At 41.1% G+C, this 15,780-nt stretch overlaps 5 protein-coding genes across 5 annotated transcripts in view; all 5 read right to left on the reverse strand.

Annotated features, from left to right (window-relative positions):
* The window catches only part of RB195_001036 (uncharacterized protein), a gene marked incomplete at both ends in the record, with an annotated part of 29,299 nt that extends 16,142 nt beyond the window's left edge, over window positions 1-13,157 (reverse strand). Inside the window, 6 exons of the mRNA XM_064197628.1 lie at window positions 3,010-3,115; window positions 3,365-3,491; window positions 3,830-3,990; window positions 8,382-8,515; window positions 12,775-12,918; window positions 13,003-13,157. Of these exons, the coding sequence (XP_064053509.1) occupies window positions 3,010-3,115; window positions 3,365-3,491; window positions 3,830-3,990; window positions 8,382-8,515; window positions 12,775-12,918; window positions 13,003-13,157 (827 nt within the window). The remainder of the gene's footprint in view (window positions 1-3,009; window positions 3,116-3,364; window positions 3,492-3,829; window positions 3,991-8,381; window positions 8,516-12,774; window positions 12,919-13,002) is intronic.
* On the reverse strand, window positions 12,771-13,154 carry RB195_001038 (uncharacterized protein; the record flags this gene model as incomplete). The annotated part of the gene is made up of 1 exon (XM_064197631.1): window positions 12,771-13,154. The coding sequence occupies one exon, from the start codon at window positions 13,152-13,154 to the stop codon at window positions 12,771-12,773; it is 384 nt and encodes a 127-aa protein (XP_064053512.1).
* A 234-nt stretch (window positions 13,158-13,391) lies between the features above and the next one.
* RB195_001039 (uncharacterized protein) lies at window positions 13,392-13,721 on the reverse strand (the record flags this gene model as incomplete). The annotated part of the gene is made up of 1 exon (XM_064197632.1): window positions 13,392-13,721. The coding sequence occupies one exon, from the start codon at window positions 13,719-13,721 to the stop codon at window positions 13,392-13,394; it is 330 nt and encodes a 109-aa protein (XP_064053514.1).
* On the reverse strand, window positions 13,392-15,626 carry RB195_001040 (uncharacterized protein; the record flags this gene model as incomplete). Its single annotated transcript, XM_064197633.1, has 4 exons — window positions 13,392-13,842; window positions 14,423-14,575; window positions 14,688-15,311; window positions 15,454-15,626. 4 exons carry the CDS (start codon window positions 15,624-15,626, stop codon window positions 13,392-13,394), a joined length of 1,401 nt encoding a protein of 466 aa, XP_064053513.1.
* Window positions 14,567-15,241, reverse strand: RB195_001041 (uncharacterized protein; the record flags this gene model as incomplete). The annotated part of the gene is made up of 1 exon (XM_064197634.1): window positions 14,567-15,241. One exon carries the CDS (start codon window positions 15,239-15,241, stop codon window positions 14,567-14,569), a length of 675 nt encoding a protein of 224 aa, XP_064053515.1.
* Window positions 15,627-15,780: the final 154 nt, after the last annotated feature.

Genomic DNA, 15,780 nt, shown 5'->3' on the forward strand with positions numbered 1-15,780 from the left:
GCTACACCTACAAGGAGCGCAAAAAAATTATACTTGACTGCAGAGGAGACGAGGAGAGAGTATAGCCTTGAGGTCTGCAAAGAAGAAGTCAAGGAAGCCAAAATATAATACCACTACACGTAAATCTATATTTATTCAAACGCACAAAGCCAATGCAATCGCTGGTACTGAGTAGTTGTGGACGGTGTTCGTAATTCGGTGTTAGCTGTTCCTTTTATTTCTCGGCCTCGACCACTGTTGTTCAACATTTCCAATTGCAGGCACGAAAAGGGATCGTCGCAATCAACGCAAAACAGTACAAAAAAATTGGCTCAGAATAGATCAATTTTATCTGGCGTTAAACAAAGAGACTTTGAATTGCTTTTCACTTAAACGGCGGACGGAAGTTTTGGCCTAACACGGCTTATCTGCGTCTTCGTCAAGGTGAGTCCTTCATATTTAATTCCGATGCCAAGATCCGACAGTCCCCCTATAATGTGGCCAGGGCGGTTTTGTGCGACTTCTTTAGAAGAATGAGAAGGGTGTAGATGTTGTCCCCGCTCCATCCCTGGTACACCATATCCACTGCTGACTAAGGTTCTTATGAGACGCCAGAAATAACCAAGCATAAGTCTAAACAGGTTCCTTTTTTAATTGAGTTGGAGTTGCAATTGAGCTTTTCCACCACCGTTGACGGCTCTGCTCGAACTTTCGTACATCATGATAGGGCGAATTGCGGATAGGTTGACTCGCAGCTAGACTTCGTCGGTGATGGGATCGAGCGCAGGGATTTCGTTAAGGAGTTAGATGCTTCTTCTTCTCTTGCGCATCTTAACTGAACTCTCTCGTATATGTCGTCGTTTTTCAGCGTGTAACCCAAATAACAGAACTCGCCTACAAGTTTAATTGGTGGTCCATTCCCTCTGATTCCTTTCCCTAAAAAATGCAAGCAGATGATGGTCTCGGGGAGACCCACATTTCCTTATATTTCTTAGTGAGGAGTCGCAAACCGTATGCTGCAGCTAATTTTGATACAAGGTCGACAACATGCTACAGCTTTGCTCTGCTTCAAGCGAATATCACTACATCGTAGGAGTACTCCAAAATGACCAAGGGACGTCCAAATGAGGTAAGAACCACATTAATCGGACTCAACTCTTTTTCGTTTGATATCATTCAATGCTGAACAAGAAAGGTCCCGTGGCACCCCATTATCTTACTCTACTCTAAACTTTAAACAATAAAGTAAATCTGGGTGGTGTTCGAGCAGCAGCCAATGTTCTTCTGTTCATCTCTTCGATTAGGCGAATGAACTTTCCTGCTGTACTGTCTTTGTAGATGATAATCTTTCTTCGGGTTTTTGTTCTGCCACGCCCTTTCAGACTACTTCTGCACGTCCATTCGTTGTTGACGTTTTAGCTAACGACGTACCCTTCTCTTCATACGCTTCTCCTGACTCAGATCGTCAGTAGTGCCACCGATACTTGCAGAAATGTATGTTTATCTGCAGGGTTATAGCTTCCGCAGATGCAGAAGCGATTTTTTTTCCGGCATCAAATCCGAGAGCGTTTTTTTTAGCTTCCTGAATACAAATGGTGAGATAGTTGTGATGCGCCTTCAAGCTTCCTCCTAGCCCGTACTCTATCATTTATTAATACCCGTTGGCGGAATTTCTTCTACATTCTTCGTCCTTCTGACCTGCCATGTCGATCTTCGGTTAATGTTGAACTCTTCGAGCTCTTTTCTGGACTCTAACTTCACGCTAAGAAGAACGAGGGGTCGGAATCGAATGCGACTTCCCACAAGGCTCTGGATTTTTAGATATTCGACAAGGGAAGCTCTTTGTTGAGACGTAGTCGAACATTAGTCTAATAGTTGTCATATTCTGTTAGAGAGGCGCTAGAGAGGTAAGAGTGGCGTTAAAGGGATTGCCCGTTGCCAGAAAGGTGATGGGCATCAATGATTCTTCTTAAACGTGGATGAGGTTCGTCTGCTAGCAGTGGTCCACCAGACTATTTCCGTTGTCCAATTTTGATTTTTATAGGATAGAACCATTTTCCGAGCATATCGGATTATTGTTCAAATTTCTATCTTTCCATTCACCTCAATTCCGACAATTAGCGGTGGCTTGCGATCTTGGATATAAACTTATTGAGTTCATCATAAAATGTGTCCTTGTTGTCTTCAGCAGTCTCCGTAGGTGCGTCAGCAATTACGATCCAGAGTTTGTATCGTCTGCGATCCTGCAGTCGTACAAAGGCGTTTCGACGACGTCAACCCAATTTCCTCACCAGATTACTGTAGTCCTTCCTCACAGCTACCGCACAGCTTCCTACTTTCTTCTCATCGGCATTGCAGTAAATGGTGTAGTTTTCAATGCTGATGACGGAACATCTTCTGGTACGTGTTTTTTGCAATGCGGCAAACGGCGCATATAGATATCGTAGCAGTCTGGACAGAGCAGCTTGTTGGAGCACACTCGACACCGATCGACAGTTCAGCGTTACGGAAGCATACATCAGCGAATAAATACGAGTGACTTCAACAAATAGCCATTGTCAGCAATCTTCGAAGCATAACGCAAAGCCCTTTTTCTGAGTCATGGTGATAACTATTTTGAATTGAAGTGTTGTATAAATGTTTTCAGTAAATCTTTTGTTCCTTGTCACGTAGCATCGCATTCTAACTAAAAGACAGGGTAGTACATCCAATGTTATAGGAAATTCTTTTATCTTTACGCTAGCAAATAGAACAGAATTCCAAGAACGAAATGTTAAACATAATGTATTGCCGTTGCAAAGAATCGATTGCATTTGAAATTAATTAATCAAACAATTAATTAATTAGCATATTTCTAAGGTCAGTAGTAAGGAATACACCGTACAAAAGCGTTTTCATCGACAAAGTAAACCTTAAAACACCGGTTACTTTCTCAAATTCCCAATTATCCGGGATCGTTGGAGGGCAATGTCAAGACCTTTGATAGGTGGGAATTGAAAATCGTCGCTTTGACACTCGGTTTTGGCTTACGGCAAGTCATAAGGTACCACTGCTCGATGAACGCTGCTCGATAATCTTGTGAACGCCAGATGCAAACGTAGAATGTTTGTGTGTAACACAACAGAGCAAAGAATACCTGTAAACCAACCAATCCAATTTTTTTGCCTAAAATAAAATATAGACCGAGTAAAAATAAAGAATTAAAATAAAGACTGATCCTGGTCAGTTTGGATGCACGCATAGCCGGGAACAGAACCACCTGGACCTTGCTGCAGTTGCATAAGCAGCCGTTTTCGAATGGCGCGGTGGGTTGCAGCGGTTGGGATTGGAAGGGAATTCGTCAGCACCAATCATCGCTGCAGACCGACTGGAATTATCGTCTCACCTCTGTCCCAGCCGCTAGATCCACCCTGATGCTTCGATCGAAGGCGCCTTCCTATTCTACCGAGTTTCATGTTGTTTTCACCCGACTCTAGCACGTTACTGTGAGAGCATTGATCAACAGATTCCAACTAAATGAGTTCTCTATTTTACATAACTTTGTGTTGCTGCAGATGTAATTCGTTTCTTTCAATCTAAAATCAAGCTTCAAATGTTTTAATTATATTCATTTGTGATACCTACATTAATTCATTTGCTTCAGAGCGACATGATAGTCCGCCCTCATCTGCTGACTGTCGCAACCCCTTCAAACTTCTTCTTACTTGTCTTGCTGTGCTAGAATCTCAAGTTAACGCTGAAAGCAACAGAACCAATGTTTTTTTTCAAAACTTGCATCGCAAAACCTATCTTTAATTACCTACCTTTAAGTAGTATTCACGAAAAATAGTCCATTAAGAAAAAGTCCTACCATATTACTCTGCCATACAGAAAGAGTAACTGGCGTAAATTGCATGGCGTAACCAACATCAACACCAAGTATACAAAAGAACCATGATAACACAAAAACAATCATAATAACCTTTAACCGTCGAATGACTTTGCGTAGTTCTTGACAAGCATTTGATTTTCCTGAAAGTGAATAGCCGGGTGTATAATGCACATAAAATACAATTTTTTCAAGGAGTAATCATTCATAAATTCGTATTGGGCTTAAATCATCCCTAGAGCACATAGTTTAACTGCAAGCGTTTTACTTGCGAAAATGTCAGGTTATCTTCTGCGGATTTTGGAAGAGTAGTTTCTCTGTAAATTCGAAACTAGTAATGTTTTGCACTGACATATAAAAGAATTATTGTGAATCGACACCAGATTAATAACCATTTATAAGACAAACATGGGATTTTAGCTTTATTTTTGCAACATTATTACAGTCTCCACCTAATTCCAAACTGAACAAAAAATATGTGTTTAGCAATCTCAATAAGGCGTAGACTAACGTTGTAATCTCGGTCGAGCCAAACGCTAAGATCAAGTTTAATTTCCCAACTCATTTAAAAGATCCCGTTTGATCACATTTCTCAAATATTCAAATCGAAAATTGATTACCTTTCAAATAAATGAAAGCAATAGTGAAAATATAGACGAATAAGACAAAACAATTAATCACAACGTTTGAAAGAGACCAATATCTGCTCACTACTGGAGCGAGACCTGAAAACATGATAATAACTGCCTGTTTAATTCTAAAAATAAAGTAAGCTGAATTAAACCTATACTTGCTCTATTTGGCTGTTATAAATTAACTTCTTTATCTATATCCTTTATTTTTCTAACTTCTTTATTTCTTAACTTTCTTCTAAGCATGGTGGACCGTGCGTTAGGATTTTCTCAGCAGGGAGACGTACGAGGCGTGTGGAAGCAAGAGGAGGTCGTTAGCGAGGAGAAAAAGGAGGAATGAAATGAAGAGAGCGAAGAGAAAAAGAGCAAAAGGTCGTCGCTGGTAAATGAACTCACGTTAATGGGAGAGGGGAGCGAAATTCTGTTCTAATAATCTAATACATACTTTGATTAGAGGCCCAGTTATGCCAGCAAACAGAGTCAGCGGCTGACACAGCGAGGTGTGGTGCAATTTTTGTTGAAACGGTCAGGGATCAATCACTGACAGAAGTGAGATTTTAGCATTAAAGAGTTTAATGAGAAAATTCCTCATCTAACAATGTTGTATATTGTATATGTATTGTATATTGTGTTTTCATATTATTAGTCAAGAAGCGATTTCGATGCTATTACTAAGAAAGACATCTATAGTTGAAGATAGGGATAAAATCGGTGCAAAGTAGTCTCCACGAACTGCTGAATAACTGTATTGCTGGAGGACTTGTTTTGGGCTTCGGTAGTTGACGGTCTCGTATTATGTGCCACGCGGGATATTACTTAGCAACTTTATTCAGCACCACCTCAAACTTGGGTAATTAAACCTCATAACATTAGCAGTAACTAAGGCAAACAAAGCGAGCAAATGATTAACAGTAATAAAGGCAAGCAATACATGAAGGCAAGAAGAGCTAGCAAAATTATAAACAACATGAAGCAAGAAAATGGCACAATGAACTTTCTACGGCTATTTATATGGTACATTGGGGCGGAGTGACTGTTATGATGTCCTGTAGAAGCTAAAAGAAGTACTCGGTTGCCCTGTAAACATCTTTCTCCAATGAATCAATTTTTGCTACTGCGAACCTAAGGACTACAAATTCGGCCGCCAGACTGCATTAACTCAAGTTATGAATCATCGACAGCTACACATTGCTATAAGATACGAAAAGCAGCTGCTGAGCTAATTAAGTAGTATCACGTTCGTGATAATAACGAAGCCCACAGCAACTTTTGTAAGTTACGATTTTTCATTGACGTAGAGACAGATTTTTTCTGTACTTGCATAAAAACTTGGTGTATCTAAACTTCCTCGTTTTCTGAAACTTAGTTGAGAAATATTTCACATTTTTCCCCCACTTTTGACTTCTCAACTAGCTTTTGAGAGAAACAGAACACCTAAAGACAAAGAAAATTTGCGGTTAAGGGATCCCCTTTATTGCTCTATCAAAATATGTATGGCAGCGGATTTTTCAACTGTCCGTATTTACCGTAGTCCCGCAATGATAAAAGGTGTGAAATTTCAGATTTTCTCCTGCTCCTCAAAATCTTTTCCCATCGGAATTCAGTTTTTCTTTCTTCCATTTGTTTCCCTTCTTTGAAAGTTAGTTGAGAGAAGTTGAAAATTTAGCTAGAATTCTCAACGCCTTCAACTATCTCAGAAAAAAAAACTGAGAAGTCTGTAAAAAAGGATACATATAATTAAAGGGTTTTACAATCTCACCCTACAAAACGCAGAGTTAGTTGCTCTTCAAGGTATCTTTTGCGTCAAGTTATTAACATATTGTCGACAAGTCGCGTTTTTAATTTTATCACTTCTTTTCAGACAACTTATTTCTACACGATCGTTCTGGACTTTTTTTAACTGACAGTGACCGAGAGGAAGAAGATATTGAGCAGAATGACAGAATCAACGATCTAGTCGAAATTGAGGATAGCTCAGAAGATGAGGAGGAAAGTGATAACTAAACCGACTCAGGTTTGTGTCTGACATTATTGCCTTGGCACATTGTAGGAAACCCATCACCTACTACTGCCTGTTTTTCAAATAAGATGTTTTCAATCTCATAGTCCATGAAGCTAACAGATACGGACTAGTAAAGGATGAACCATGTGAGACTAATGCTGATGCTGTCTCGAGGAAAAGGTGCTACAGAGAAATATCCAAAAAAGAAGGACCACGATTAGCCGATAAGCATGCTCGAAAGGTCAACACTAGGTATAGTCAGTGTTATAAACATCTATGCATTGACTTTCAATAACCATAGAAAGTGTTTGAATTATCTCATTTTCTTTTTTTTCCTTTACTCATGTTTACAGCATCTTAGGGTTACTTTGGATGCTTTCTTACACATATGTCAAGAATTTACTAAAGAGGAAGAAAAAAAGACAGGTTAAAAGAATACGACCGGTGGGTCGTATCGTCTCACACGGAAAAAATACATGCGACCCTCTCGCGGGTTGTATTTTAGTCAAAGTGTTGGTGTTTATTTCACCCTTAAAACTCCAGTACTCATTTCCAATCAGGATCGGCGTTATTCGCTAAAATCACATCCTAATCGCGCCCATGTGCTGCAAATACAATTTTTAAAAACTGTCGGTAAAGTGCTTTCCAGTGTTTTTTTTTTCGTTTTGCAAAAATCAAGATTCTGGAAGGGATCAAACTAATCAAGCTCTCTAATCCCTGTCAAAGGGTAAAATATTTTTTAAGTAGTAGAAAACAGGTGAAAATGTTTTTAGAAAGTGTTCTGCCTCGTTATCACCCATTTTTTCCTCTGTTTTGCAAAAATCGAGATTTAGCTTCTGATCGAACTCCTGTACGTATCTAATCGGTGTCAAAAAAATTGTGTCGTCTAATGTACGTTGTGAACTTCTTCATGTTTTCAATTTATATGTTCACATATGCACTGACATATTACCAACCTTAGTTTCAAATCAGTGAGCTACCTGTGGCACTTATATTACACCATATATTTCTATTTTACTTAGAGTTCTTATTTTCTATTATATGTTTTACTTATATGCAATATATGAATATTTATTAGAGCACTATTTATTAATATTTACTATATTATATGTATTATATTATATTATATTTATTATATTATTATATACTATATTAATTATATTATATGTTATATTATATTATTTATTATATTTTATTATATTATATTACAGTATTAGTGATATGAGTGGCACGCATACGCATACAGTGAGAGATGAGGGAATGGGTTATACTATTGCATAAAAGCAATACTGGAAAAGTCTTTCTCATTGCAGCATTAAAGCCGTTAAGGAAACTGGGACTCAAGGAATTGTAGAGAGTAGCGCTTTTTTTTTGCGGGACGAATGTGGCGCAGTCGGCAAGAGATCCGCTGTGGCAGCATGGTCGATACCCCGAAACCGTCCATCCGTGTCATGAAAGCCTTTCATCACTCCGCAGTCAATAAATTGTTACCAGATTTGTCTGGGAGGATAAAAGCACTGCCTTGATGCTTCGGTTCCCCCCTCCCCCTCCCCCTAAATCGAATCCCACCTAATAATGAGAAGAACCCGAGAACATTGAAAATATCTACGTTTGCTGCATTTAAATATTTCTATCGGGTCAACTTGAACTCGATTTTGCAAGGCAGATTTCTGACTATCTATGGCTTTAGAGAAACTCAACTGAGCTGGAGTTCACTCCGACGCTCTATCGCTCTAGCGAGTACTCCGTCTTACAACATTATTGTGAAACTCAGCATCTTTTATCAATAATAGATGCGGTAAAGTTACTTTAATTTTTGGAAACTTCTGATATCGATGATTGCACTGTTTTTTATATGCTAAATGTGAACTTATTCGCAACACATATCGGTCAATCTTACCAAGCGGTGGATTGCAGAAGGCAATTTGCGCACTATCTGCAAATATCCATCCTGGTATAACCACTGTCAAAGAGTACATCGTGCAAATTGCGAGCAACGCCAGAATATACGGTAGCGTACGACATATTCGATACCTTAAAGATCATTTTGTGAACCTTCGCCATTTCTTCATGTGAAAACCAGGAAAGAACTTACCAGACAGGAAATAATAAAGCAAGAAGTAAATCAACGGCAATGACCAGAGTCATAATGGCTTGCTGGCTTATTGCAAAAATATAAGGAAAAATAATATAATAACACTTTTTTCGCATAACTGTATCAACGGTAAGCAGAAAGACGGCGTTAACAAGCTCTCCTAAGAAGCAGACAAGATGAAATACTGCGTTGAGTCCGAGGAGGATACCTAAACTAAGGTAGTTCTGTAACATTCAGGTTTTAAAGCAGCCGGCGTCAATAAAGTATAACCTATGACTGTAGCTGGACTCAGAAAAGAGTTTGAAAGATGTGCGTGAGCAGCGAGTGAGCAATTCAAACTAACTGTTCCTAGCAACGGAACTAACCCGTTTACCAGGAATATTAGGTTGAAAAAAAGTTATGAATAAGTAAATGGGGCTAATGGCAAGGGTAATGGTAATCTAATATCAAAAGAATTTGTACATACATTTGTGGTGATATACGAATAAGTTAACCCAAACGTTGATTACAAACTTTGGGATGGAACTAATTTTCTCATGACGACTATCGTTTCCACCTATTCTGATAGTTTTCCCAGATCCTCAGCAGCTGGGAGATCATCTCGGTAAGCACGCTGATCAGTCGGAATGTTTTTAGGTGTGGACAGCTCATAGTAGAAATTTGTGTAGATAAGAAAGAAAGATAAGAAAAAATGTGGATCCTTCTCTGTCAAAGATGGCAAATCTTCATCCGAGAGTAACTACGCTCCACCAGTAAAGGAAGATTCGATAGGGGCAAGATAAAGGACTCTGTACGAATCGACAATCATTTTGGAACTGCTTTTCAACCCACAGCATTTTGCTCCAGAATATGAGGTGAGAGATGTCAAAATCTCCAAAAAATAGAGCTGTTGGATTATGGTGTAGTCTGTGGACGAAGTACGTCGAATAGGTCAAACAAGGAGCTCAGCTAAACCTGGAACTTATAAAGAACGAGCAACCCAAGTGGATTTAGTGGTGTTGATGTTCTGGTGATTACAGCGGAACGTTAAGATTGAAAGGACAACATCAAGCTGCGACATTTCATTTGTAATCAGTGTTTGTTCGTAATCTCTCGCTCTGCTTGGCCTCGAATAAACTCCGAATTTGACAGTAACCCACAAAGAACCTTACCTTTAATTCGAAAGCAACTCGTTGACTAAGTATTGCTCTACGTCAAGCGCCATAGTCAACAGCGAAAATCAAATTTTATCTATCGTGATCAAATTCATCCATTTTCTAGATGTGAAAAGTCTATGAATTGGGACAGTGGCAGTTATTTTTACTACTGGTGGGCATCACATAGAAATTCGGGCAGGTGTAGTCATGAATGTTTCTGTTGCTTTTGTTGAAGTTGCTTCTCCCAGTGAACCATGAACAGAACATTGAATGCCAGGAAGGAACCAGTTTTGCTAAATCCTCGATGGTCGAAAGTCCCAGAAAAATACATCATTGCATCACGTCGATCATAGGAAAATACGAGAAAATCGAGGATTTAACGGAATTGATAGAATTGAAGATTTCATTAGGAAGCGCTAGAGAACTGGATTTAGATGAAGATTTGAACATTTTAGTTGGTTACTTGCCTGTTTTAGACTGTAGTGACTTTTTTCGCGCGGTCGACCAAAGGAGATGTAAAGTCTGCTGCTTTTTCCGAACTTAATTATCCCAATGAATCATGACCAGAACAATAAACACCAGGAAAAAAACCACTTTGCAAAATACCTGAAGCTGGAAAATGCCAGAAAAATGCATCACTGCAACATATTGTTCGAAAATGTATTCAGAATTTTGGGTGTGTCGAAATCTTATTAAGAAGACCAGAGCACTGGATATATAGGGAGATAAATTTGAAAATATTAGTTGCACCTGCCTGTTTTAGACTGTAGTGACTTTTTTCGCGCGGTCGACCAAAGGAGATGTACGTTACCGAAAATACCAACCACATTGAATACAAATATTTCTATTGCAACAGTATATTCGACGACTCCCAATGTTGCCATGAGGATGAGTTGACGTGAGTTCTGTAGTTGCTGTAGCAGCTCAGCTGTAATCACTAGCTGTAATCCTAACCAGAGTGGTTTGTTGGAATAGAATATGGACATGAATGGAGCTCTAACCCAACGAACAATTATTCAATAAAGACATATGATTTATATCGTTAGTTATCGGCAAGGATTATGCAATTATATAAATTGGCTGTACTAGCAAACGTTACATCAGTAAAATTAAAAAAAAACAAACTTCAGAGAACTATCACTGAAGCACAATTGCTTGATTTTTACTACGGAAAACAATGTTCTTAGCTTAGAACCATGATTCAAATTTACTCTAAATAAAGCAACAGCAGTATCCGATGTGATTTTCAGTGTTCCACTTGAATAATGTCTCAATGCCATCTAATTTATCGGATGAATCATGCACTTCCGCTTTTTCGCATAAGATTAATTGCCTCGCTGAAACTTCCGTTACCTGCATATCACCTACTAGTAATAACGAATATGAGGATGATACAGAGGAGGATCACAGGATCATAATACACAACTTTTCCATGATTTAATACAACACAAAGACGAATCGTTTGTCATCGCCCTGAAAAAGTTATAACGAAGTGATCGAAGTTGTTTTTTACTCACCCATATACGACAACAGTAAACCTCGTTACAGCTTCTTCAGAATGGATATAATTTTGATTTTTTGATTGTTAACTTGCATCTGATAAGGCTAATGATGTTCAATTCAGTGAGCGATGAGCTATAGATGCCAGGAAGTTATTAAAGGCTGTGTATAACGAAACTGACGTGTTACGGAAACCGCAGAAGAAACGGGAAGGTAGGGTTGTGGATTACGGAAAAGAGCGTGTTTTCGCTCATTTTCCACCAAGCATCCTGAAAAACGGAGTGAGAACCGTCTCAGGTCCGTGTGATGATATTTCCCCATCGGTGGGTCGTGAAGGGGGAAGTCGCAAGGGAACGGGGTCGGGGGGTGTGGGGCGGGGTGTGGTAAGCACTAGTGAATGGAGGATAACACGATAACCAGGACAAAATAATACGCAGTATTAAATAATCACATGCATTACAAAATACTACATAAAATAACATTAAACTGTTACAGAAACTACAAAGTATTATGTTAAGTCTCGGAGATTGGGCAGTCGGACGACAAGAAGCTCCAACATTTTGTTTTGAAAATGTACAACGAGTTGAGAATGCAATAATGGGACTACGCAGGCTCGACACTCCATAGATGCAAACTTTTGCAAAATAGATAGAAACTTGGAACTACTCCTCAAATATGAAGGGTTCAACTTGAATAGCTTTTCATACAAGGAGGTTTGCGCTTAAAAAAGGTCATACTGCTGTTTTTACGATCTCATAGTTCTTTTTTCGAAATTTAGATGGGAAATGCTTTAAAAAAGGAGACTTTTGAAATTTTTCGACGTTTTTTTGGGTGTGCTACAGCCGAGGATCTTCTCTACCAGATGCTTTGTCAAGCGATTTTTAGGGATTCACCGTTTTTCCAAATTTTTGATGCGATAGGACGGTAAGAAAGCCACTTTTCCTATCTAAATACTAAAAGAAACTAAGTTGTAAGACACAGTGGTAATAAATATTTTTTGGGGTAACATTTTCCTCGAAAAGAACTACCTAAAATATTTCCCTCGGTCTTCTTATCACGAGGCTATTCGCGATCTTCCAGACCAAACAATTTGCACAGAATCTCAGCCTTCTGACCATTAAATTCTATTATATCTTAGATTGATCTGCGTGAACTGTAGCCAAGATTGAAAATGATCTTCTTTGTTAACTATCAGCTAAGGTTTCGGCGTTATCGCCTTTGTCAGAGCCTGGAAAAAAATCAAAGTCATCACTGAATTATCCTCATCATCCTACAAAATGCATACAAGGGCATAGGCAAACTCAGAAAAACAACACATCGGTTCGCACTTATTTCATCTGCTGAAATTTGGTAACGTAACAGACCACCACATACCACACAAATTGACTTTCTTGACTTAACCGGCGGGCTGATGTCATCGCCTGACGCGATTACCCGCATCTTCGCCGAGGTGTGCCGTCCTTGAACACAGCTCTGCCCAACCTTCTCGATCTTCTGCGAGAGCTTGCACAGAATCAATCCATTCGTCGCTATTCCATATTCTGCGAAACCTTACGTCTCACCTGAACTGCCTATCCACGCCGAGTGTCCTTAGGTCCTCTTTCACCGCCTCAGTCCAGAACTTCCGTTTTCGGCCAGGTGGCTTCTTCCAGCTCGAACCCGACGAACTCCTTAGAACTCGTTGAACAAGCCGATCTACCGGTCTCCTTAATATATGACCAAAAAAGCGAAGACGATTTACTTTAGCCACTTCTGGTGCAAGATGTTGATGTTTTCCACGTGTCACCCACCGATATACCACATAAATTTCTGCGTAAAGATCTTTATTGTGACATACCCTAGGCCAAAAGTAGCCAAGTAGCCGTCTAAGCAGCTTTCGTTCCGTGCAGTCAAGTCTCTCCATAACCGTTGATGGTGCTGCCCAAGTCTCCGATCCGTACATCATGATGGGGCGAATTGCGGATATGTAGACTCGCAGCTTGACTTCGTTGGTGATGGGGGTCGACCACAGGCATTTCGTTAAGGAGTTAAATGCAGAAGTGGCCTTAGCGCATCTTTGCTGAACATCTCTCTCGTAGCTGCCATTGTTCTTCAGCGTACAGCCTAGGTAACAGAACTCATCGATGAGTTCTATCGGTTGTCAGTCCACCCTGATTCCCGTTCGAGGTCTCGAAGAGATCTACATCTGCTTGCATTTATCAGGGCGTAGGCGTAGTCCGTAGGCTGCAGCCAGCTTCGATACAAGGTTGACAACATGTTGAAGTTTCGTACTGCTTTCCGCGAATATAACGACATCGTCGGCGTACTCGAGGTCAGTCAAGGGGCACCCAGATGGTGCTAAGACAATGTCGGCAGGACACTGGTCGACTGTTCTTCGCATAATGTCGTCGATTGCCAAATTGAACAGGAAAGGTCCTGCCACTGCTCTTTGTCTTACTCCAGTTACCACTTCAAACGGTGTTGTACATCCGGCTGGTGTTCGAACTGCAGCAGTTGTTCGTTGATTCATGTCATCAAGCAAGCGAACGAACTTTCCTGGTACTCCATCGGCGCGAAGTGCGTTGAGAAGACGGCCTCGGTGAGGAGAGTCGAACGCGGCTTCAAAGTCCAGAAACGCTAGTTGAATACCGCTGCCAAATTTCGATCACTCTCCTGACGATGAACACCTGGTCAATCGTAGATCGGCCAGGACGAAAGCCAGTTGCTCGTCGCGCGTCGTTTCTTCGCAATGTTTAATGAGTCGGTCCAGGATAATGCGCTCTAGTGCCTTGTACATAACACGCAGCAAAGAGATTCCTCGATAATTCCTTGGGTCCGTGACGGATAACTTCTTGGGGAGGGGAATTATGATAGCGTGTCTCCACGAATCAGGTATCCTTTCGTCTATCAATATTGAAGGGATGATCTTTGTCATCTCACGAATTCCAGACGGAGGAAGATATTTAGCATTTCTGCGCTAATTCCGTCGTCTCCGCCAGATTTTCCATTCTTCATTTTCTGAATACAGACCACGACCTCCGAAACGGTCGGTGGCTCCTCGTTGACCGCGTATGTCGGTCTATGAACGTGCTCGAGTTCAGGGGCTGACGGTGCTAGCCGGTTCAGCAAGGCGTTGAAGTGTTCCTTCCAAATTAGAAGGGTTGCTTCACCGACAGCTACCCCATTGGCAGTGTTCAGGACAGGGGAACATCTTTCATTTTGCCGCTATACTGTTTTAGTAGAGCATAGGCTTTCCGCGGGTTCCTGTCCTCCCACGCCTTCTCAAACTCCATCGCTCTTAACGTCCACTCGTTATCGCGGTCTTGTTGCAGTTGACGACGCAGTTTCCTTCTAAGACGCTTTTCCTGGTTGAAGTCACCAGCGCTGCACGCGACACATACAGAATTGTATGTGGATTTTGTTTCCGCAGATGCAAAGGCAAATTTCTTCTGCGGCAAGAACCGGGAGCGTTTCCCTTGCAGCGTCCTGGATGCACTTTGTGAAGGAATCCGCATCGCTTAGCTTCTTCCTGGTCCGTACTCCAACATGAATAGACACACGTTGGCGGAATTTTCTTCTGCATTCATCGTCTTTCAGACCTGCCATGTGGATTTTCGGTTGAAGAGGAACTCCTCGGTTTCTCTTGTGGAACCGTATCTTGAAGCTGAGAAGAACTGGACGGTGGTCAGAGTCGAACGCAACGTCCCAAACAGCTCTAGATTTTCGGATATCTGACTGAGGAATGCTCCTCGCCAGAACGTAGTCGAGCTGAAGTTTAAGAGTCCTCATCTTCCGCTTGCGCTGCTCTTCAGGCGTTAAAAGGGTTGACCCCTGCCACGTGAGCTGATGGCGTCGATGATTCCTCTTAAACGTGGAAGCGATGATGAGGCCCGTCTGTTCGCACAAGTCGACCAGACGGTCACCGTTGTCCGACGTGCGCTCCGCTGCATAGTACCATTTTCCTAGCACATCGGATTGCTGTTCGAGTCCCATCTTCGCATTTGCGTCGATTCCGACAATGACCACCTGCTGGCTTGGTATTTTAGACATCAACGCATCGAGTTCATCATAGAAGGCGTCCTTACTGTTGTCCTCAGCGGTTTCAATAGGTGCGCGGGCACTTACAATCCAGAGTTTACATCCTCTTTGACCCCACAGTCGTACGAAGGCGCATCCAGACGACGTTGAGCCGAATACTTCTACCACGTTGTTGTAATCGTTCCTCACAGGTATCGCGCAACCACCTACTTTGTTACACCTACGGTGTAATTTTCGATGCTGATGACGGATGATCTCTCATGCGTGTTTCCTGCAGTGCAACAAAAGGCACACAGAGATATCGCAGAAGTTTGGATAGAGCGGCTTGTTGGAGTTCACTCGATAGTGTTCGGCAGTTCAGCGTGACGAAACGAATGGTTGTTGCCAAAGATTCCATGCTCCCTTCAGGCAGCTGACTTTTCAGGTTATGGGCTTTGGCGGTGTGCTTCTTGGCTAACGTTTCGGCAATAGCACCTTCTTCAGAGCCTGAAAAGGTGAAATCGAATGTGACTTCTCCGACCAAACGCCTTATCCGCCCAACAAAGAAAGTC

The sequence above is a fragment of the Necator americanus genome, chromosome IV (genome assembly GCF_031761385.1).
Source record: "Necator americanus strain Aroian chromosome IV, whole genome shotgun sequence".
NCBI lineage: Eukaryota > Metazoa > Nematoda > Chromadorea > Rhabditida > Ancylostomatidae > Necator > Necator americanus.